Source organism: Pyrus communis, chromosome 15 (genome assembly GCF_041283825.1).
Source record: "Pyrus communis isolate YQ-2024b chromosome 15, ASM4128382v1, whole genome shotgun sequence".
In the NCBI taxonomy this organism is placed as follows: Eukaryota; Viridiplantae; Streptophyta; class Magnoliopsida; order Rosales; family Rosaceae; genus Pyrus; species Pyrus communis.
Window position 1 is genome coordinate 600,201 of NC_142579.1, and position 23,847 is coordinate 624,047.

General features: G+C 37.3%; 3 protein-coding genes across 6 annotated transcripts; all 3 read right to left on the reverse strand.

Annotated features, from left to right (window-relative positions):
* Positions 1–1,585: 1,585 nt before the first annotated feature.
* On the reverse strand, positions 1,586–10,381 carry LOC137713516 (uncharacterized). 4 transcript variants are annotated; one of them, XM_088685741.1, is made up of 20 exons: positions 10,202–10,381; positions 9,500–9,579; positions 8,770–8,874; positions 8,354–8,410; positions 8,168–8,238; positions 7,459–7,558; positions 6,850–6,920; positions 6,644–6,744; positions 6,466–6,569; positions 6,328–6,381; positions 6,133–6,188; positions 5,904–5,942; positions 5,654–5,804; positions 5,174–5,355; positions 5,021–5,088; positions 4,309–4,381; positions 4,167–4,228; positions 3,148–4,075; positions 2,650–2,940; positions 1,586–2,084 (listed from the first exon to the last, which is right to left on the reverse strand). In XM_088685741.1, the coding sequence occupies exons 2-20, from the start codon at positions 9,572–9,574 to the stop codon at positions 1,808–1,810; spliced, it is 2,865 nt and encodes a 954-aa protein (XP_088541867.1). In that variant the 5' UTR covers positions 9,575–9,579; positions 10,202–10,381; the 3' UTR covers positions 1,586–1,807. The 4 variants fall into 4 exon arrangements, with proteins under 4 accessions (XP_088541867.1, XP_088541869.1, XP_088541868.1 ...); XM_088685743.1 differs by having other exon boundaries at positions 5,654–5,798; positions 10,202–10,344; XM_088685742.1 differs by lacking the exon at positions 10,202–10,381 and adding an exon at positions 9,723–9,974.
* Positions 10,382–14,888: 4,507 nt separating this feature from the next.
* LOC137713507 (uncharacterized protein At5g43822) lies at positions 14,889–17,321 on the reverse strand. The gene is made up of 6 exons (XM_068452812.2): positions 17,040–17,321; positions 16,775–16,893; positions 16,287–16,469; positions 15,952–16,008; positions 15,392–15,456; positions 14,889–15,159 (listed from the first exon to the last, which is right to left on the reverse strand). The coding sequence occupies exons 1-6, from the start codon at positions 17,169–17,171 to the stop codon at positions 15,116–15,118; spliced, it is 600 nt and encodes a 199-aa protein (XP_068308913.2). The 5' UTR covers positions 17,172–17,321; the 3' UTR covers positions 14,889–15,115.
* A 976-nt stretch (positions 17,322–18,297) lies between these two features.
* Positions 18,298–21,190, reverse strand: LOC137713498 (uncharacterized). The gene is made up of 2 exons (XM_068452800.2): positions 20,983–21,190; positions 18,298–19,889 (listed from the first exon to the last, which is right to left on the reverse strand). Exon 2 carries the CDS (start codon positions 19,629–19,631, stop codon positions 18,411–18,413), a length of 1,221 nt encoding a protein of 406 aa, XP_068308901.2. The 5' UTR covers positions 19,632–19,889; positions 20,983–21,190; the 3' UTR covers positions 18,298–18,410.
* Positions 21,191–23,847: the final 2,657 nt, after the last annotated feature.

The following is a 23,847-nucleotide window of genomic DNA, read 5'->3' on the forward strand; positions in this document are numbered from 1 at the left end:
CGTCCACTTCCGTCCAACGATACACTCCGAGGTTCCTTGGGACCTCACAAACACAACTACAAGCTTCAAAATTCCAGAAACAAGCTAGTTTAAGGGTTGCATGAACAGTACATAATTCGGCCATTGTCGAAACGACGTGAAAACGTTAGAATTCTTACCTGAATTTGGTACCACTGGACTTCTCTCAGCCCCACGAGCACGAGGGTGGTCTTGGTTTCTTGATTCGTGAAGATTTGAGTATGTTTGTGTGTGTGTCCGTATGTAGAAGAAGAAGAAGAAGAACTCGGGGAGAGAGACAGAGACAGAGACAGAGAGAGACAAAGAGTGAGGGAAAGAGGGAGGGAATCCCGGGAAGAAAGAGAGGGTATGAGTGTGTGTGGTCCTACAACACCACACAACACAAAACTACACGTATAGTAACGAACTAGGGGGGTAAAATGGTAATTTCATACATACGTTTCATTAGTTTCGGGACGGGATGTCACACGCGACTTATACCTTTTAAATGTATTTATTTGCATAAATTGACAACAAATATTTGAAGTAAATGAATAATTTTAGATTATGCTAGAAGAAATTCCTCATAAACCAATTAAAGCAGCTGAATTTACATAATAAAATCGGTTTCTATAGAATTTACATTAAGAATATGGAAAATAATATTTAACAAACAATTGATTGAATCACATTATTACTAGCTCATTGTGAGGCTAAGCCCACCCCTCATCCCCTTAATGTAGATAATATCGTTTGTTTAAAAAAAAAAATAATCATTTGAAAATTAATTTAATCACATTATTATCTGCATGCGAAAAACATTTTTTATAACCGGCATTACACACCTCTTAAAATATTTTGAAGGTACTTAAAAATAGAGAAAATAATATTTAAAATATACAATTTGATGTTTCATGGTCAAGTTTTTCCGTTGATTTCGAACAATTTTATATATTTGATTTTTTTTTCTTCTTCTGGTTGTATTAACAGAGGCCAATTTGAGATTATTTGAATGTTTAACCATAACAGTGTATTAAAATGCCAAGGTGTGGGCGAGGCGTCCGAGGGAGAGGGATAGCCTGGCCTAGGTCTGAGGTGTGAGGCGAAGCCTCCCGGGACCTAAATTTTTTAATATATACACACATATATTATATTAAAAAAAAATTATTAATCAATAATCATCATGAGCACACACATGTATTATAAAAATACACACACACACACACACACACACACACACACACATATATATATATATATATATATATAATAGAGGATGAAAAACACAATAAGCACACATAAACGAGGCAGTTAAAACCCTACCCAAAATTTGGGTTTGGGAGTTAAAAAAATAAATAAATAAAATAAAAAAACAGCCAAACAGAGGCGCCTGGACACCCTGAGGCGCGCCTCGGCCACCTAGGCAACTCCAACTAAACCTTCCGCCTACTCCCTCAAAACAGAGGTGGCAACCCTCACGTCCAGCCTCAGAGGCCACCTAGGCGCACCCTGAGGCGAGCCTTCTAAAACATTAAACCATAATGCCTTCTGCCTTAATAATATAGATATAGATAAAAACAAACCACTATTAAAAGTTGGATCCAAAATTTATAAGGAAAATTGAAGAGCACAAGGAAGTTGCAGATCTTTTAATACAACTTAGGGGATTTATAGAATGGTAATATACACAAATACCTTCTAATCAAACTGGTTTTCTTCTTATTGAATGTACAGCACCAATATGTGGTATAAACATCGATTTATTACAAGAATCACGATTCAAGATGCTATACGCGGGCAGAAATTTCACTCACAGCCACATCCTCTTGCAGGTATAATCGAAAACAGTCTGCAAAATACTTCTTGATGATTCCTCTGGTGGCAACTTTAGAAGCTGAGCCACTTTCGAGAATCCAGCCTTGTGCCTAAGCAAAATAACTTCATCCACTTCTAATTCCGTCTCCTGCTTGAACAGCGGTGGTTTTGTTAAAGCCCACTGCATTGACCAAATCGCCAGAGGGCGCATGTAAGCTAAAGATCTGTATTCGCCGCTGGTGGTCCAAGCTTCAGGAGTCTGAAAAGAGTATCTGTCGATATAAAATGATAAAGGAGTTAGGAAGCGAGAAACAGAGAGCAGATAACATGTACATCAATACGTTGAGTTAACAAGAAATTGACAACAAGTGAGCCAACATTTAATGGATCATATATCCCTTGACTCCCTTCAACGAGATTGTTGACAATCTCCAGTATGGTCGCATTTCAGAAACTTGGAAGAGAAGTCATGTATTGCCATTTGTTTAAGCTAACATCCAACATAAACTTTAAACAGATATGGTGCTCTCATAAACTCAATCTGAAACTTGTGACTGTAAAATTCCCAAATATAGATGGATATCAGGCTCAAGCTGTTCCTATAAGTTAAAAGTTCAACTGAACTTGGAGACAGAGATGATAGTTGTGTTTGTGGTGATGAGAGGTTTTTTCTTTTATACTATTTCTTTCAAGGGTAAATCTGGTTAACGAAATATGCACAGAGGAGGGGTTAATATGAGCAAATTTGGAGGTTACACAAGAACCACCCTATGGTTATTTGATGTCCGACTTCTACCAATCTTGAGCTTTCGAATTACTGATTGTAAGTTAACTCACCCAAGTCCTTCTTTGGACCATCCAGCTTCATAAATTCCCTCCGCAGTATGAAATCCCATATCAATTGCATCTTCCTGAATCATCGATGCAGCTACAGCATATGTAACTCCGGACCATATTTCTCGTGACTGCAATGTTGACATGTCAACCTTTCCATTAGGTAGCATCCCGTTAACAGCCCCTCGTCTTCCATCCTTAAACTTTAGGACATTGTAATTATAAATCTTTTCCAGTGCACTTCGTGCCTTGTCTTCGTCAACAATTGGCAAAAGACCGCATGCTCTGGCATACCTACAAAGTAGCTAGACAGTAAGTTTTAATTCATCGCCATGCATTACTAAAGAACAAATAACCACATGATTTCCCCAAAGTACTGTATAGGTCATGACTAAAGAGAATAACTTCACCGTGTGTGATGGTTTTGTGAAAGGAATCTTTTGATTGGCATGAATAGATGACATTCAAAATATCTAAAATGTTAGTTGAGTCACAACATACCATTGTCCGGCCAGTTGATCAGTTTGAATTGATGAACTAGAAGCTTGACCACTGTTGTCATAATTAAAGTAAGATCCATTCCATAATTTTGCATAAACGGCTTTTGCCTTCTGAAACTTTTGCCAAAAATAAACTTCTGAACCCTTGTCACCTACTTCTCGTGCCATGCCTGATGCAGCCTGCAATGCTGCTACCCACAGCCCACCACTATATGCACTCACACCATAGACTGACCACGTATCATAAGTCTGATCTGGGAAGCCATCATTCTCAATCATTCCATCTCCATCTTTATCAAATTGTTCCATATAAGCCATTGCAACATAAACAGCGGGCCAAACGGCTTCTGCAAACTTCTTATCACCCGTGGCAACCACATCCCTGTAAACTTGGAGAACAAACTTGGGATTCAAGTCTTTCCACCTATCTGTGTTATACAGGTTATAAGCATTTACTTCAAACCAGGGGTCATGGAGGCCGATATCATGAGGAACAGCTCCAAGAACCTTTCTTTGGACCCATCTTCCATCACAGAGAAGTCTCATCTTGCTGGGGTCATGCATCATTACTGCTGCTGCAAAGTCTCGTTGGATGCTGAGTTGAAGTTTTGGAAATAGCATGACTAGTGCAAAAGATGAGTAGAAATGGACATCATAAGTATTCCACATCTGATATTCAATTCCTTCAAGATAAAGGAATTGACCAATGTTTTCTTCTCCCTCCTGAAGGAGATTTGTTCCAAATGCAGAGTTTGCTGCTATGGGCGTGTGAACTTGCTCAAGTGTTGATGTCATCCTTCCAAGAATGTCGATAGCAGTATCATTTTGTTCGGGTGCATTAATGACGCTTTTCAAACCTAATGAGGACTTATCAAGGGAAAACTTCCTTTCTATAATACTTCTTAAGCTATGGACCGGAGGTGATCCATCTGCAAAACGATTTATATGAAAAAAAGATTAACTAATGTTTCACTATAACTGTCAAATTTCACCGCAAAAAATCTCGAACTTAACAAATACCTGTCCAAACTGTGCCCCCGGAATTTAGAAAGTATAGCTCATTGAACAGAGTGACAGGGTACCTGCAGAGAACTTTGACAAATCTTAGGAATCTGATCAGATCAGACATACGCTCAAATCAGATTAGACATCTAAAACTCACCATTCTGGAAGTCTCTTGTCCTCAAGAACTGGTCTTTGCCATGCTTCAATCTGGGATTCCCAATGGCGATGCTCTATGTTTCAAGGAAATAGAATAAAAAACAAAGGATGTAAGGTAACCGATGACAATCAATGGATAATATAACAAAAGATATGGTGAATTAGGATTTCCTAGTTAAAGGAGTAGGTGAGTTTCACACTCCTTTGTGTGACCGGGCGACAATATACTATGTGACCACTTCCTAGTTTATAGACCAATGTTCCTTTAGGTATCGTTTGGTATGCAGACGGGACGGGATGGAACGGAATGGGACGGGACGGGACGGGACAGGACGGAACGGAACGGAGCGGGAGCAAAGATGCCCTCGGATGGAAACAAGGAGGAAGAAGGAGACGGAGAGGTTATAATTTTGTGTTCCACGGATGTGGAACGAGTCGTTCCAGGGGGGTGAGGTGGAACGAAAATTCATCCAAAACTTGTCCCGTGGAACAGCTCGTTCCACCCGTTTTAGGCGCACCAAACGTGGGACGGAACGCCTTGTCCCACTCTGTTCCGTCCCGTCCCACGTACCAAACGGTACCTTAGGGTTGGATGATGACACAAGGGTTATGTAAGAGTGACTGACCATGAATTAGGTACACTCGAATAAATAATTATATTTAACAGCCTTAAAAAAATTCACCAACATGAAATGTATGTAATCAACCATTACCAAGAATGGCATCATGAGCAATATTTGCAGCAGCTTCCCCATGTGTTCCATAAAATTTAGTGTACCGCCTGTTTATAAACAAATTTCAGCACGTAAATAACTAAATACTATTCCACAATATCATATATTTCCCCCATGTGTTTGGCCACCCACCTGTGATACGCCTTCCCACCCCTAAATTTTGCTTCTGGGCAATCCCATGCCAATGAAAATGTTACAGTACGTACTTCACCAGATGGAACTGCCACAGACGCAGCAATGGCTGCCCCAATAGATGATCCGGGTTCTGAAGGTAATGGCATTTCTGCAGAATTAAGACAATCAAAGGATCCATGCTGTAACAAAAGAGGCACAAGTATCAAGGTTTTTGAAGAATATAAGAATAGTTCGAATATACCAAAATCAAATGGGTCTCCTACCCAGCACCATTCCTTCAAGAGCATCAAATGATTAAATGAAAATCTCCCATAAAAAAAAGACAAAATCGTTGTATGTAGACCAGATATTTGGTACAATCAAAGTGTCGTTTGAAACAGTGAAATCTAGCCTTATAAACTACTTCCTTGTAACAATTAAAATACAAAGGGATGAAGATACTTCTATGACATGAAAATGTTAGCATAATCTGCTGACCTCTTTTATCTCACTCCACATGTCCTTAGCTGTGACACCCTTTGAGTCACCAGATATCACAAAGCAAGGGCACTCTGATACGTGAACACCATCAGTCTCCTGTGCTGCTATTGCAAATGTCACTGGGGACAGCCCATTTGCAGTCCTGTATCTGCAAATAATGAGTGTTACATGTAGATAACATAACAAACATGTCATAAATTGAGCAGATCATTTCAATAATTGTTTTCCATCAAGAAAGAAAACTTACTTGTGATGTAGAAGTACGCCATGCACGCCATCCTTCATCCTAAAAGGTTAAATACTGTGGGTTAGAGTAAATTTTAGTTAAGGTGATGAGCAATAGGGTACATTTAGAGATACATCATGAAAAATATATATGCACCGCCATGTGTTAAGTACACATGCATGTTATTTAGAAAACTCAAAGGTCTAATTTGGAAATCCAAAGAGAAGTGAAGCTAACGACAAGATCTTACAATGCTCTTGAATTGGAGTGATGACCAGAAAATTCAGAAAGCCCTCCAACAGAATTCTGAATGGGACATGCCGAAATGATTTTGAATTAGTTGTAATGGAATCTCATGGGATAAGTCTCGATTCAAGATTGCCAAGAAAACATACAAAAAGAAAAAGATAAATAAAATAATTCACAAAAAATGAAAATGACTTACTGCCCAGGTGAAAAGCAGTGTGACATCAGCTGAAGTCTTCCCAGAATTATATAGCTGGAAAGAGAGAAAGAAAACGAAAACTCCTGATACAGCTGCGACAGATTTTATGAAAACATATTTCTCACAGAACATTCTTACCGTATAAGTAAAAACTGAAACAGGTAGGCTGCTCTCCTTGTAATTATGGGGAATAAAAGGTGAAATTTGACGACAGACTATTTTAAGAGCTGGGTCAGGTTCCCCTGCATTAAAGAGAAAATTATGACCCACAAAGAACATAATACCACTCAGATGTATAACAATTGATATATCTTACCGTCATAAACAGACCAAGCCCTTGGAAAAAGGGCATGATATGTAGAATTATCCCCGTTCAGATTCCAGTCCCAAGATCCAATCCCTGAAACTTGACTTCCTCTGTTCATGCACACAATATCAGTAAATTCATTCATTCATTCATAGGGGTTTCCTTATTATAATGAAAAGTAAACAAGTTTTCTTGTTTCATGTTTAGGAACTTACTTCAGATCATCTGGGCTCCTCGGACAGAGCACAGTAGAATATTTTTCACCATTGGTGCGGGAAACAAATACCTGGCACAGCATTTGTAATTCAGTAATTAAGGGAAGAAACTTTTACATCATCTTGAACAAAAAAAGGTCTAATAAGAAAGGCTACAGCAACTATTTGGTTAAAATGATGATGAAATATTATCAGAAGGTTCCAGAAGGGATAAGAGCGAAGCTAAAAGGACGTCTATTGAGATTGTATCAGACATTTATGCATCTTATAACTTAAGGAAAAATCAAATGAAGGTTATGTGATGAGGTACCATAAAACTATTGATTTTTGTAAAAGATTTCAAAAGAAATCATGGACTTAAATTTGAAGGGACTGCACACTTAACTGAACAACTGTAGACTCTTTTGAGAGACCATCAGTGTCTAACACATGAGGAGATGCATTATGCTTCTAGAGTGTTGCACTCCATTAAGTACATAATTCTCCCCAAGAGGATGTGTATATTATATAACTTCTGATTGTTGAAAGCATTAGCAAAGAAATGCCTCGAGATGGCCAGCAATAAACTTACATAATTTTCTAATTTTCTTTCTATAAGAATTAACTTACAGAAAATTGATCTGCTAAAACAGGTTTCTCTTCACATCTTCCAGGGAACAGCTGCCACCGCTGAAAATCACCACTGTAACTTCTTCCGATGCTTCCTGCCCTAAGAAAGCAAACAAAAGGATTATATAAGACACATTTGCAAACAAACTGATCTGCTAAAATGGTTGAAACACACAAAACAAATAAATTGGGAAAACCAAAAGTTCTCCTGTGAGAAACGGTAAATAGATACAGAGTACAGTAAATATATTTAGCTTCAATAATAATTCCCTGCATCTTGTGACGTTCAACAATGTCTTTGGTTATCAAAAAATGAACCTTCAAATATGATATGCAAATAAATGTATATTCAAGTATGATATACACAACATACGTCTATCTGCCCCACCACCAGCAACGTCTTAAAAAATCATCTTGTTTCTCTCCAAGCAAACTGCCCCAAAAAAGCAAATACTATGCACCCATAAAAGTTTGACCTTCTCCCTATATTTCGTCTCTATCAAATTAATAGAAAATTAAAAACTGAAACCCAAAATGATAAGGTTTTCAAATGGACCTTAAACGTAACCAGAAAGCTTCAAATACACACAACAAGATAGACATATGCATAAAAATTTGTCTTACTTATATACTATGCAATTGGTTATGCTTATGTGAGAGAGAGAGTGTGAGAGAGAGAGAGAGAGAGAGAGAGAGATTGATGAGTTACCCAATACCACCAAGGGGGACACCATGACTAGATGTTAGAGAGCGCTTGGCAAATGGATCAATGAAGCCCTCCTGCAGATAAAAAACAAAAAGGTGCGTCCGTGTTAGGAAGAAATTCAATTAGATGGATCCCCTAAAATAAGCAATCATCAAAGTAACTATGTTCATTTTACATTAAGAAGATTACCCTTTCGTTAGCAGCTTCTTCTCGTATATGACGCCATAGGCGAATACCTATTGGAGCCTACCAAAAACGAAACACGCAATATTGTTGAGAGAAACAATAAAAGAAGGTAAAGGTCAGATATCAAATGGCAGTCACCAGTCAGTGATATGCTGCATCACCAAGGCCTAAGGCCAAAACTTCATGCGAAATATCTCCAGTCAATACGTCATTTGTTCAACTTCATATATGGTGCACTTCAAACTTCGTACATTCATATATGGTGTACTTCAAACTTCCTTCATTCTATATTGTTTAAAAGACCTTAACTCTTTCCAAAAGGGTACATAATTAAGTGTTTCTAACTCAAGATATGAACATGAAATCGCACGACCCATAGGATTTTAAATAAACATTTATATTGAAATTTGCAAACTTACCAAATGAATTATCTCTTTTAAACTTAGAGTGAATGGCAAAGGTGCACTGCCCTTGCTGTTTAATTTTCGTTGCCATGTCAGTGATGCAGGCTTCCCAGGGTCGACCTTAATCCAGATAGACAAAAGAAAGTACATATTAGAGAGCACCAAATAGCACAAAACTTTCAAGTCTCAAACAAATTTCAATCAACAGTCTTAGGTCACTTGTCAGATCTTAATTACATCACACGGACTATGTTAAGTAATAAAAAACCCACTATTTTTATTGGCCAAAGCCAGCATTCTCCAGTGACAGATTCTAAGCGTTTTCTTCAATTTTCATATTTAAAGAGTAGAGACATGAACACAGTGGGTCTTCAATATAAAATGATGCAAAGTAATCAGCCTTCCTCTCTATACATGAAGACATTGAAAAGTTAGACTGAATACAATTACTTCATCTATTAGCACAGTTGCATTGTCACAATTATCCGTCTCCTCTAAGATGCATACGAAACAGATGCTGAAACTAAAGCCTCTAAGACATATTCAGCAGAAGTTAAAAGTCACAGGCTTTTCGTAAGAGAATGCAAAGTCAGTAATTAGCCGGATAAGTACACGAAATTCATCTTTTGAAGAATATAAGGACAAGTTAAAAGTCAAAACCTTTAATACACATCAAAAACAGGTTCAATTTACTTGTTTCAAACAAACAGGAAATGCTGCTACAAATAATATGTATTGATCCTACCTTTTCAAGTGAAGAATCCGAATGCTCGTAATCTCTTTCAGCATACCCATTCTCCAGTATCTTCTTCTCAGGCATGTTTCCTGTATCAAACAAAACAGCACTTAATCGGACAGACCGCAGTTACATGATTAATTAATAATGTTCTTCATCTTATCATGTGCCTTCAGTTAACTGGAAGTTAAGAACATCAACACAGGCATAGAAATTACAGCTACCATTTTACCTCGATAAGTTGGTAACAAAAAAATGCCCTTTTCCACCCTCTCGTCCACCAAAAAAAAAAAAAAGGAAAAAAAAAAAAACTACTGCAAATAATTTCAGAGAATCCTCTGCAAGATGATCGAAATTACAGAAGTGGTAACCCAGTTAGTAATGTTTTGGATAACTGTAGGACCCACATTCCTTTGACTTTAGTTGATCACTTTGCAATGCATCCTGATTCCGCAGGATTATTGAAATTTGCAATTCACACAACCTCAAATTTCATAACAAAAACAAAAAAGAAACAAGAATACAAATCAAGATAAGAAATCTTCATGACCGATTTCAACTGAACATTAACCCGACCCAACAATCCAAATAAACATAAACAAAAACATTGATTTTTTTTTTTTTTTTTTTGATCGAAAACAAAAATATCGACTTGAAAATGCAAAAGAATCGACCCAAAGCGATGAACAAAACTGTGTATATAATTCAAACCTGACAGTTATCAGACTGGAACTCCAACCCAGAGACACAGGAGAGGGAGGGAGAGGGCGGGCGAGAGAGATGGAGGATAATGCTAATGGTTTGATCACATAGAGGTTAAAGGCCGGCCTTTGACCGTTATGCATGTCCAATCCAAACGCAATAAAACCCAACAAAAGTCTATATAACTCCGACAGCATGACAACGACATTGAGATATTTGAAGAACTATTTCTCTTCTGTTTTCTTGGTTGGTGAGTGAGATGTCCAGGTGTCTCGGTTTTCTTTACGTTTGAATTTCGGAATGAGACTTGTATGTTTATTATTTTAACACACTTATCTGATTAAATCCATAACTTATAGGAGGTTTACCGCTGTTTGATTGGTTAAGTTGTCGATTTTTAGTGTTCTAGCAACAAAATATAGTCGGTTAGGCAAATTAATGGTACTGTAAAAACATATTATACTATAACGATTTTTATTATGATGTGACAATTAATTTAATATTCGTAAATGTTTTAAGTCTTGTGCCAATGTATCACCTAAAAAATGAAAGTTTGGAAGCAATGTGCTTAAGTATTTTTTTGTTGGAAGAGTAATGTGCTTAAGTAAAAATAAATTAACATGAACTAGTGAGATTACCTTATCGTTTTTCAAAAAATAAAAATTGAAATAGTACATGGCTTCAATTTCTCATAAAATGGTGGGCTTCTTATTTTTTTCTTTTTCTTGATTTGTCTTGCGACTCTAAAAGAGAATCCAAGATGATTCATGTCGAATTAAAGTATGGTCGTTGAGATATGGTAATCAAGAAATTACACACTCTAAACATGAGTTAGGCTTCTTGATCATAATATCGTATCCGTCATTTCGCATTCAGTACAAATCAATTGTAGTTTACATTATTATCTTTAAAAAAAGGATAAGTATACTTTCATTTCTGTTAGGGCTAATTTGGGGTTGCTGTGTTTTTTTTTCTTTTCAAATTACTTCTATTGTGCTGTGAAAATAAATAGGAGTGAAAAAAAAACAGATAAGTGTTTGGTAAACTATAGTTCACTTGCTTTAATGAAAAAAAAAACCATTTTTTTTAGAAGCATGTGTAGTGCTACTTCTGATTCTGCTGTTATGGACCCATGATTTTGAACTTTTTTTTTTTTTTTTGAACAAATGATATTATTTACACTAAGAAAAGAGGGTATGCTCAACCTTACAATGAGTTAACAATAATATGGTTTATATTCCATTTTAGCGAAAATCGAATCTAAAACCTCTCATTTACAAGTGAAGATAAATATCATTAAAAAAAATTAAACTATTTATTGATTTATGCTTGTCATCCTTGCCCAAGCTCTAACTTTTTTAAACAGCTACCCTTACAAAAACTTTATGCAAATCCAAATCCAAATCCAAAAAGCTACCTTTACAAAAACTTTATGCAAATCTAAGACAGACAACTTTTTTAAAAAGCTACTTTTACAAAAACTTTATGCAAATCCAAAACAGTGAGAGCATTGATTCCCAGTTAAAAGTTAAAATCTTTATTACTGTTACCGAAAAAAATTGCGTAAGAGTAAAAACGTACCCCCCAAATATTGTACCACATCAAACCAAACCTTGTTTTTTACTTCCCAATAGGATTCTCTCCAGATCTTTTTGGTAAGGATCCTAGTGATCCATGAATCGTGTTCATTAATCGTACATCATGCGATCAGATTTTATCAAATATTATTTGTGTTTAATTTTAAATAAAAATATTTAAAATAATTTCTGACTTCACGATATATGATGAATGGACAAGATTGACGGATCTCCAAAATCCTCACAATGAGGATCCGGATGTAAAAATTGACAAGTACTTAACCTCCAAAGGACTGAAAATACTGAAAAGTAAAAACTAATTGATAGCTTCAGGCATATACATCGTACTATATACTAGAACAACAAAACCATCTCAAAGTTGCGGGATTTACTCGGTAATACCTTAACTCAACATCATGGACTGAAAAGTTACAGAAGCGCTGATACATGTCGTTTCTTCAAAGGGCTTTCATCAACAAGAAGGTATTGACTTCCAAGAGACCTTTAGTCCAGTTGCCAAGCCAGTTACAATTCGGATCTTACTCACTCTTGCTGTCCAATATAATTGGTTTCTCAATCAATTAGATATAAGCAACGCCTTTCTTCATGGTGACTTAAAGGAGGATGTCTACATGCAACAACCTCCCGAGTTTCTTGATCCAAATTCTCCTAATTCTGTTTGCAAGTTGAAGAAATCCCTATATAGACTAAAACAAGCCCCTCGAGCTTGGTTTGATAAACTATTTCAAGCTCTTCATTCTCTTGGGTTCCAACAATCTTCATCTGATGCCTCCTTGTTTGTTCTCAATGGTCCTCATTTAGTTATTATTCTTGTGTATGTTGTTGACATTCTAGTAACCGATTCTAACTCTCAACTCTGTCAACAGTTTATCACACAACTCAGTTCTCAGTTTCCAGTAAAGGATCTTGGTCCTTTACACTACTTCTTGGGCTCAGAAGTACACAGATCATCACAAGGAATTTTTGTTCATCAATCCAAGTACTTACTTGATCTTCTTAAGAAAACAAACATAGAGGGTGCCAAATCGTGCTGCACACCACTTAGTTCCAAGAAATTAGATAATAGTGGCCCTCTCTTGTCCAACCCCATTAAATATCGCTCTATTGTTGGAGGGTTACAATACCTAACTTGGACTAGACTAGATCTTGCTTTTGCTGTCAACCAGATCTACCAATTCATGCATGCTCCCAGGGAACAACATCTTCAGGCAACTAAACGAGTTCTCCGATTTCTTAAAGGTTATCTTTATCACGGTTTGTGGTTCACAAAGGGTCCAATCCATCTTTCAGCATACTCTGATGTTGACTGGGCTGACTGCACTTTTGATAAAAGATCTACAAGTGGCTATTGTGTGTTCTTAGGCTCCAATCTCATTAGCTGGAGTGCTAAGAAACAAAGGACTGTTGCACGGTCATCTACAGAAGCTGAATATCGCTCATTAGCTCATACAGCTGCAGAACTTACTTGGGTTTACAAAATCCTCGTAGATCTTCACTTCCCTATCCCTACATTGCCTACACTTTGGTGTGACAACATCTCAGCAATCTCCCTAGCATCTAATCTTGTCTTTCATGCTCGTACAAAGCATGTTGAGATCGATTACCACTATATTCGGGAATTGGTTCTAGCTAATTTTCTCAAAGTACAATATGTTTGCAGTGAAGACCAATTAGCTAATCTTCACACCAAGTCCCTATCCAAAAGTCAATTTTAGTTCCTGTGCTCCAAGCTTCCAATTGGAATTTGTTCTGATTCCCCTTTTAGCTTGAAGGGGTGTATTAGGGAAAATGACAAGTCACCCATTTCAGTTACTGTTAAATAGTTTGTTATCTCTAAATGTAATTAGCTGTGCTAATGTTTGTGATTAGTTCGAACTGTTATAAGGTTAGGCAATTAAGGGGTATCTTTGTAAATAGCCAAAGGCTATATATATATGTCTTCACAGTGTACAAATGATTATTCAGAAATATAATTGAAAGCTTACAGAGGAAGTTTCCAGTTTCTATAAGTTCGAGTTACAATGAATTCTCCGTCTGGGGCCCTTCCAAACATAAAACGTTGCGGGGACCTTTTGCTGTCTAACTCTTCACTCGTACTTTCCAAATCAAATAACTCTTGCATGAATTACTGGTACGTTCGAGTACAAGTATGTGTTGACTGGTTTCGAGTTTTTAATGAATTCCGATGAGTCGATTTCATACTATATATTATTCCCTATTTTTGGTATATTTTGGTTATTATTTTGGTGAGATTTTATACTAAGCCGTTTGACCGTAGCAATGAAATAAAGGCCCAATGCACAGCTTTTCCAGATTGACATTTTTGGACATTTTGGGCATTTTGAAGGTTAAGATGGAATATTTTGAGAAATATTCCTTCTGAGGATTTGTAAGGGACATCTTCAGCTTTCAAAAGAGACCTTTTTGGACCAAATCGGAGTTGATTTGGTTGGTTAAAAGTTTGATTTTCTAAGAAGTCTGAATTTCAGTTTAAATAGAAAACCTTTTATTTTCTGTTTTATTTTTTTATATTATGTTTCCTAGTTTTATTCTAAGACTTTTTAGGGTTTTATTTTGTAGTAGTATAAATAAGACTTTTTAGCTGTTAGGGTTAGTAGGGAAGGAGAGGTGGAAACGCACGCACAAGCCTTTGACAATTCAAGTTTATTTTCTAGGTGCTTTCTTTCCATGTTCTTAATAATATTTGTTTTATGAAGAGGGTTTATTGTGATTAGTAATTGTAAGTTCACCTAAGGCAAACATCACGCTCTTAAGAGTTGCATGGTTTTTCAAAGGGTTTTCACAAAGCTTAATGAGTCTTGCATATTTATATTTGATTTGAACATCACAAAAGGATTGCATGTTAGATATACGTTTTCGCTTGAACATCACGAAAATAATATGCATTAGGAAAACCTAACCTTCAAAGCATGTGTGTGGAAATTTGTAAGTAATTGATAGAATTGCATAGGATTGTTAAGGAAACAACGAAACCCTAGGCTTTACAAATTGACTTCATCTAAATTGTTCTCTAGTTAATTTCTTTAATTGTTTTGTTTTAAAATTCGTTTTTATTATATTAAATTCTAAAATCAACATTTTCCAAACTTTGTTTTCAATAATTAATTAAGAGTTGGTTTTAAACACAAATTATTTATTCAATCTCTGTGGAAAACGACCTTGCTTGAGTTGCTATACTACAACAACCTTATACTCTTGCAAGTATTTTTAAGTGTTTTTATCCCTACTTTTGTAGGTGGTAAAAATTCCTATCAAATTCTTCCTTCCAGATCCAGGAAAGCCGGCAGAAATGTTTCAGAGAACATCAACAGATTTCTTCTGCAAATATGATATCAAAGATGAATTGAACTGCAAAAAGAAGAGAAAGAATTACCAAATATCAAATGGACCACAAAGGATAGATGATTGACCAAATATCAAATGAAACAAAAGGGCAACGGTTTCAGTTTCAATTCCACGTCAATTAACTTGTCAAAACCAGTCGTAACACAAATATTTGTACAAGAAAATGGAAGGAAAGTGGCTCAAAGCATATATAGTTGAAAAGATTGGTATAACCCTCTCACATATTGTATCTTACCTTCCTCCTTGGGGATGTTAGGCTGATCAACCAAGAGCTGCTGGAGTGCTCCCAAATCACTGGCACTGGAAAATTATTGAACGAACGTCAAGTACAAAAGCTTAGTTCTTAAAAGTAGGAAGAAATATGTTGAAATATGACCATGTTAAAAAATGGCTGACACATCTGCAGATTACACCGAGTTCCAAAGTGTGCCAAATTTATAGTAGACTAGTAACTGTAACATAAAAAATTCAAGTACACTGGAGGTCCAAATAAAGTTCAGCCTACTGATCTGAGCTCCCAAAACACCCAGCCCGGAAAAAATGGAATGGAAACTCAGAAATTGAGAAAGTTGAACTACAAACATATAAATAAGGGTGGGCTGCAAGGGCGGTGAGCTGAATCTCGACACAGTTCATTCTCCCTCGATGTTACATGCTAAAGAAGAATAAAAGTTGCATTAAATAACATCTTCCAAACTACAACAGAATCTCTTCACATTTGGAAGGATCAAGTTCCTAAACAAATTAGAAAGGTAAAAATATCAGTTCTGATTAGAAGATAAGTACTTCGCACACCTGGGTTTCAAGGTCAGTTCTGACAGTGCTGAAACCAATGATGACTTCAAAAGGTACCTGATAAAGGAAGGGGAAAAGAGAAAATTATTCATGATCTCGAGTCTCAACCAATATATAACCCGAAAAGAAAGTTTAATTACATTGGTGCGTGGTGTGCGACTGTGCGTGTGGGCAGGAGAGGACCAGACATTTTGCAGCAATTTAGATTAAACTTCCAATACATCCAATTACCATAAAGTCACAGAAAAATAGGAATGACATCTGGCGAAACCTCGTTTGACATCTCAAAGCTAGCACACAACAATTATCATTTAAGACACCAAAGAGTTACATACTCAGAGCAATGCATGTCCTGGAGCAGCACAAGCCCATCTAAGCAATCTGCAAGACTGGGCTTTACACCAATTCGTTGCTGCAGTTGTTTAACACTCAGCTGACCAGAAGCACCGCCTTTTACCATCTGCCTACCATCACGATGGATCTTCCCAAGAGACAGTACAATACCATGAAACTCTTCCCTGAAAATAACAACACAAGTTTAACCTTTTTCCCCCTTTCCACCTAAAAAATGACTGGTAGCACTAGATATACGCAAATAAGCACGCTATGCTTTCAATTGAAATAATCATGGTTTAGGACTGAAATGGATGCATTCATAATAAATTTCAGTTACCACCACAACAACAACAAAACCTTATCCCACCAAGCGGGGTCGGCTGTATAAATCCTAAAAAGCCACTGCTTTCGGTTTTGGGCCAAGTCTAGCTGCCGTAGTCCCGGTTACCAGTACCAGAAAGAAAATAACAGGAGGAAAGTTACTTACATGGTTTTCTTCATGGAAAGGAAGATGTTTTGCAATGATTCCATCTGCTTTGCCAGTAGTGCCTCTTCGATACCAACGACATCTTTCAAACGGCCGTAGTTCTTGGAATCTTGAAGCACCTGATCAAAAAGGCAAAGTTAAGAAATGAAACCCAAGTTGTAAATTAACAAAAGGCATATCAAGAAATGGTTTTTCTTTGGGGTGGGTTTGTTTTTCGTGGCTGCATATGGAAAAAATAAATGGATAAGAAGAGGGGGTTCGAGACCTGCAACCTCTGGATGATGGAGGAGGCGTTCCTGAACTGCGAAATCAAGCGAGACTGAAGCAGGGCCCAGCTATCCATCTCATCCTTCACCTTCCTGAACCTCTGCTGGTACCTCTTCACCATCGCCTCCATCCCCACGACACCACACTCCACACAGAGTGTCAGAGACGGACTCTAACAGGGTAGCCGAAGTTTTAAAATTTTGGTTTGCTTGTAGAGACGGGTCGAGTTCGAGTTCGAGATTCCACCTCTTTCGCATGTGGCTGCGGCTGTGCTGGTGGTGAGGCGGAAATGAATTGACGATGGGTGGGTAGTAGGGTGGAACCGTGCAAGGGTGTGTGGGTGGTCCATTTTAGGTTTTTAACTTTAAATTATTTTCTTCCTAATCATTATTAACCTTTTGAAAATAATTATGATTGAGGAAATGACCAAGGAATGTATGACATTCCAGTAAAATTTAAAATTTGTAGATGAGATTCTAGTGTTTTAAAACTTGAAAATGCAAAATGTAATTTAATCATCATAATTACTCTCACAAACACAAACTTTTCGTCCCACTTTGAAATTGTAATTTACCTACCCCTTGTGAAGCTATAGGTCCAGCAAAAGTAGCATATTGAGGACCCGCAATAAAATTCAAACCAAAAGTTACAAAGATAGAACTTCAAATAGAAAAATGTGGAGGAGCTGGAAGAGCAATACTCTCTCAAGTCATCCTGCAAAATAAGCAATTAAGCACAGAAACCTCAGCGAAACTGGAGAGATTTCAAGGGTTTTTTTTTTTTTTTTTTTGGTCAAACGATAAATTTGTTAGATTAAATGTTTGATTAAAGAGCCTATGGAGTTCGAACCAACACCGTGATGCATAAACAACACTCCTCTCCACTACTATGATAGAAAACCACTTGCGATTTCGAGGGTTCAGTTAAAATACTTGGTATTCCATTACACCACGTAACAACCGATAACTTCAACCATTCAGACGATCGATCGATTGAGAAACAACAAACCAGTCCCGTAGATTTTGAGCAAACGAGTCTGTCTACAATTTGGTAGCTAATCTCATCCAACCGGAAAACAAAATCTTGTTTCAACTCAACAGATTCGAATCAAAATCGAAAGGTTTTGCATATAATAATACAATTAGATCTTCACTTCAGCAAACAAGGTGGATTCAGAGAGAGCGAGAGAAATCATATCATGAATTCGATCAAGCAAGCAAAAACCCATCACTAATCTGAAGAAAACTAGAAAAACAAACCAAGAATAAAAATCCTTATTCAAAAATCTAAACCCTTTACAATCAGTTTTTCTTTACCACAAAATTGATATTGATATTGACCAGGCGAACTCAGTTGCGGCTGCATGCTTCTATCTAGCTGTGGTTCCGTGAACTTGAACTACTGGTGAGTGAGATGATGGAAGGGGGCGCATGGGCCACCCGAGCAGCGGAGGTGAGTCCGGGGGTGATGCATCTCGACTAGGAGAGAAGAGGCTCAGTTCCACAAAGGGTACCCTAGAAGAACCCTCCTCCCTTTCCAAAGTACGAAAAGAAATTGATCCACGCTTTGCTGACACATCAGAGTTTCTACATGGGCTGATTCCAGAACTTTCCTCCATATGACTCTGGTTAGCAATAAGAGAAATGGTGTCATTTTGATCATCATTAACTCTCCTACTCTCCAAGTCCTGTAAACTCCCCAGGGCTAAAGAATCCGCAACAGGGCAGTAAACAAGCATGCATATACACACCCCGGCACAACATAAAAGTGCAAGAAAAGCCAAGAAAGCAAGAGCTTCAAACTGAATGTGCTCTGGTTTAGATAAAACAGAGAAACCAAGCAAAGTAACTCTTAATGGAAGGAAACTTGAAACCGAGAATATCAATGTATAAACTCTCTTCTGTAGACCCTTGTTGATGACCAATTTCAAAATCTGCCTTCCAAGCCAAAACAAGTAGGCAGTAAGAATGATTGCAAAAATCCCAAGGAGGATGGTACTCAGCAAGGGGTAAGTGCAGAGGGCAATGTGATCAGTCTTGTGCACTGTACTTGTGAAGTAGGAAGGCAATTTACGTAAACTCTCATTCCTGTAGAGTTCGGGTCCGATTAAAATAACAAAGAGCTGAAGAACAACCACTGGAAGGCAAAAGAAAAAAATGTAACCAGCTGTTTTCCCATTCCACGTTTGGCTTAGAATTCCAGTCTCCATTGTTTGCAAGGGCGCACGAAGTAGAAACACAAGCGTCAGGAATAGGCATGGTTCTGCAAACCCAAGGTTTGAGACAATGTAACATTTGCAAAGAGTCTCCTGCCATTTCAAGTTAAGGGCGTTCAACACTCTCCCCTCACGTCTCAACAGACTTAAACGGACAATTTCACCGAAACCCCACCAGACTGCAAACACGATGAAAGTGATTCGGATAATCCAAGGGCCACTGAAATAACCCAGCTGAATAAAACCCTGACTACGAATGCGAGAGCGAAAGTAAAACAAGTAAATAATGCAGAGGAAACCAAGAAGGATCAAGAGAGCAACTAGACATATGGTCAACACACCGAGTGTATCGGCAGCAATACTCGTCAGGGGCATTACCCGAAGCACAGATTCCACGCATGCTCTCTGCCAGCATGGATACAATGATCCTCTGGTAGCGTAAACGCTTCCTTCCCAGAATTAACGAGAACTATCAAAGCAGTTTAAATAGTAATACCAGAAGATTCTCATCGCACTCATAGATATATCAATTACTGAAGTTCATGTTTCCAGGACATTCCCATGAACAACCATACAGCACCAACACTATCTGAACAATGTTGGGCTCTTAGGTTGATTATGTGACCCACACAGCTGCAAAACAGATGGAAGAAAACCATGAGCACACAAGGGTTTACAAAGATTGAAGATTAAAAAATTTATGGTTACAATCAACATAACTCAGATAACTTAAACTTTAATTAAACAACAAGCTAAACAATAGTACACCAATAAAAATTTATAACTGCCATACCTGAAAGAAAGGGTAAAAAGGTCACACAAAATAACCAACCCCATATAAGATTGTCAAAACATAATAAAGACAAATGCATACCACTTAAAAGAGGAAACATGAAAGAATAGCTTTTACTCGAGGCAAATAATAAGTGATTACAGATTCTATGAATATGTCAGATTTTGCAAGTACCAATTTTTGCATAAAAAATTAGAGCACGTCAAAGTGTCTGCGCACCCAAATATCTACTCTTTGTAATAGAAGAGATCTGTAGATCACATGTCCAGAAAGAAGAAGTGCGGATGGAATCTCATTGCTTGCGTAACATACTTCCCTCGGCATTGTGAGAACTAGTTTCGAACGATTGACGTGCTTTTAAAGCTTACGAAAATATCAATCAAACTACATTACCTCTCTTCTCACAAAAGAGTGTTTGCTCTAAACTGCTTATACTCTTATAATCTGACAAAAATCTTAGTATTGCATCTCATTCATGGACACTACTGATATTCTATCCAGCTATATCGACATGCGCAAACAAATCATAAAAAAGAAAACAAAAACGAAACCAGGAAGCCTAAGGTTGTTCATTTATTTGATATCCATTATAATAGACCCAAAAACTGGAAAATATAGTTTGAATTTATAATCTAGTTTCTTTTCATTTCCTACCATTTCTCAGCAACCAAACAGTCCATAACCATTAAACCGAATTTCAAAATAATAAACCTCGCACAAACATTATATTCCAAATCATTTCAAGAAGAAATTACAAGAAAAACAAAAGTCACAAAAATGACTAAAAAATAACTAAACCCAGAAAAATTAAACGAATTATGAATAACACAAAGAGAACAGCAAGCCGCAAACATAATAGAAACCCTAAATTCAAGAAACGATGGCACAAATTAGTACGAATTAAAGCAAAAGGGAGATCAATCGAGATCTTACAGAGCCGAGAATCGTGATCTGCTGAAGCCGAAGCCTGAAGTGCAGAATCGGACGAGAAGATCAGAAAACCCTAACTTGCACAGAGAGAGGAGAGAGAGGAGGGAGAGAGGGAGAGACAGAGAGAGAGAACAGAGTGACTGGAGAGAGAGAGAGAGAGACACTAGTTAGGGGAATAGGTGAGTGGGACTTTGTTGGTGACAGCCTGTTTCCAGCTGTGTCGTCCGAGCCTCGTGGTTCGAAAACTTAATAGGCTTGCTTCGCTTTCTTCTCGAGCCTACGTGGCAATGTCGTGGCGGCGTTTACAGTGACTTTGCTTTGTCTCCTGTTTGTTATTTTTTTGCTGTTTATTTTTTTGTTTTATTTTTCCGTTGAGGACAATTCTTTGGGAGATTGGGCGGTAGATTCTCGAGTTTCCTCCTCTACGCATTTTTGACTAAAACAGCATAACCCTTTGCAAAAATATAATTTTAATTTCTTAATATGTTAGTTGTAATAATTTGGTTTGAACATGACATCGATAATCGAAGTTAAGACTTCACATACAAGTAAAGAATAATACAACTTAAAAATAATTTTTTCTAAATACGACGGTAGATTCAATAAGAAAGGATCTCATTAGTACAAAATTTCATCAACAGACAAACAACTAATTGATGTACTCGTTAAATAATAAATTTTGAAATGAGATTTGGAGGATTCTCAAAATAGTTAAACAAAAAGTCAAAGTGAAAAGCATAACGAGCTAACTGATGAGCATCACCATTGGCTTGGCGTCGTACATGGTAAAAGTTACTCCAATGATTGTAGAGAGTCGATACTATGCATCTTTGACAATAGGTCAAACGAAATACAAATTGACAAAAATATTCTTCAATGCTATGACTCAGTCGTACGCGGAGGCGCGTAAATTTGATTCAAACAATTATAGTCGATAAAGTAACAAATAAAAAACACAAAATAAGTGCTTCTTTTAAAACGCACTCAAGATACTCGAAACGAGCCTTTGAAATCTTGGCTAATAGTGATAGTGATTTTAGCATTATTTTACTATAATTAAGAGAACACAACTTGTTAATCTTTTTGAAAATTATATCCATGTCATCGTTTTAATATTTACACAAGTCTCCGACTCTCCCCTCAACCACAATTTTATTTATGTACATTTTCCTATCGAATTAAAAACCCGATTGTGTTGACAAAAGAAAAGTAAACATGATACTAAACCCGCACTTGAATTGTAAAATGTTGGGTTGCTCTTTTAACCTGACCAACCAGTTGCAGGTTTTAGTTAGGAATTGAAAGAATTTTGAAAAAGTTATAACCCTATGACGTTTTATGGAGTTTCGTTGACTCTATGTGGTCGTTAAAAGTGCTTTTAAAATAATTGAAAGAGTTTTTATAGAAAATAATTTGGATGACTCTGTATGATTCGGTCTCTCAGTCTTGGTTCGAGGAACCTCCCGACCTTTTGGGCGATCAAGTGTTTTTCCAGGATTTCATTACATTTTTACCAAAAGATTGAATCGAAAAACTTTTTCGCTAAAAGTGCTTTTAACCATTTTAAAACACTTCCAAACGAATCCTTTGTGAATTATGTAAAATCATTAAAAATCTTAAATGCTTGATTTCCTAAAGTCTAAAATACTACAAAATTGCTCCAAATCACTTAAAATTCTTCGTATTTTAAAAATATTTTAAAATCAAATTCTAATAGAATACTAATTTACTACTATGAATTTATTTAAAATATTAATTAAAATTTTCGTATTTTTAAATACTTTAAAATTAAAACACTAATTGTGACATCCCGTCCCGGGATTATTAAACGCACGTGTGAAATTACCTTTTTGCCCTAGTTCGTTTTTGTCACGTTGTGGGTTGTTTTGTGTGGTGTGGCATGTGTTGGACCACACACACACACACTCACACACTCAGTCACTCTCCTTTTCCCTCTGTCTCTCCCGTGTCTCTCTCTCTTTCTCTTCTCTTCCACCATTAACGTACGGACACACATCAAGAACCCTCAAACCTTAGCAGATCGAGGGAACCAACTACACCATTGAACTCGTGAGGTCGAGGCGAGCACAGCCATACCATTTTCAGGTGAGAAATCCTTGGTTTTCACGTCGATTCAACAATGGCCGATTTGAGTACTATTCATGCAAAGTTTATACATTGAGTTTTTGGGATTTCTGAGCTCGTAGGTGTGTTGGTGAGGTCCTAAGGAGCGTCGGAGTAGCTCGTTGGACGAATTTGGACGTCGGGAAGGCCTGGTTCGAAGTTGGCCGAGTTTTGAGTTTTGAGACAGGTATGATCGCGTGGTTTTTAGCTATTAAAAGTTGTGTAACGTGATTCTACTAGTCTAGGGCTTTCTTTTGGTACAAGAATCATAGAAAATGGTTGAAAAACGAAGGAGAATAGTGAAATTGAAGTTTTCCCCAGTTTTCCGGCGACCGGAGTCCGGCGAGGGTAGACCGGAGAAGAAAGGAGAATATTCCGTTAAGTTTAACGGAATATTCCTAACGGCAGTGACGGCGTCAGTTAGGTTTAACGGAATATTCCGTCAGTTTAACGGAATATTCCTGACGGCGTCTGTTGACACCGTCAGTGTGCATGGCACGTGGCCGCGCGTGGGGGGCGCGTAGGTCCGTGCCTTGGCCGGCGCGTGGGGGCGCGTGCGGCGGAGGAAAATTATTTTAAAAATATGGTTGTGATCCTGAGGTTGTGTAGAGCACGTTGGTATATTCATTTGTCCATTTTGAGCAATGTATGAGAAGTTATTACGAGAAATGGGTTATGTGCTTTAAAGTTAACGTTTGTATAGTTGTTTCGCATTTAGGTGACACGTACCCCAAGGACGAGCGT

What these genes read in the sequence shown, in the direction of transcription:
- LOC137713516 (XM_088685741.1), bottom strand. Translation starts at nt 9,574, where the DNA reads ATGCCTGAGAAGAAGATACTGGAGAATGGGTATGCTGAAAGAGATTAC. An exon ending in AGGAGCCCAGATGATCTGAA is followed by an intron (nt 6,745 to 6,849) that starts GTAAGTTCCTAA and finishes GTGCATGAACAG; the next exon opens with AGGAAGTCAAGTTTCAGGGA. An exon ending in CACTCCAATTCAAGAGCATT is followed by an intron (nt 5,943 to 6,132) that starts GTAAGATCTTGT and finishes TTAACCTTTTAG; the next exon opens with GATGAAGGATGGCGTGCATG.
- LOC137713507 (XM_068452812.2), bottom strand. Translation starts at nt 17,171, where the DNA reads ATGGAGGCGATGGTGAAGAGGTACCAGCAGAGGTTCAGGAAGGTGAAG. An exon ending in CCATCATCCAGAGGTTGCAG is followed by an intron (nt 16,894 to 17,039) that starts GTCTCGAACCCC and finishes CTTTTTGATCAG; the next exon opens with GTGCTTCAAGATTCCAAGAA. An exon ending in TAACATCCCCAAGGAGGAAG is followed by an intron (nt 15,160 to 15,391) that starts GTAAGATACAAT and finishes TTCTTTTTGCAG; the next exon opens with TTCAATTCATCTTTGATATC.
- LOC137713498 (XM_068452800.2), bottom strand. Translation starts at nt 19,631, where the DNA reads ATGCCCCTGACGAGTATTGCTGCCGATACACTCGGTGTGTTGACCATA.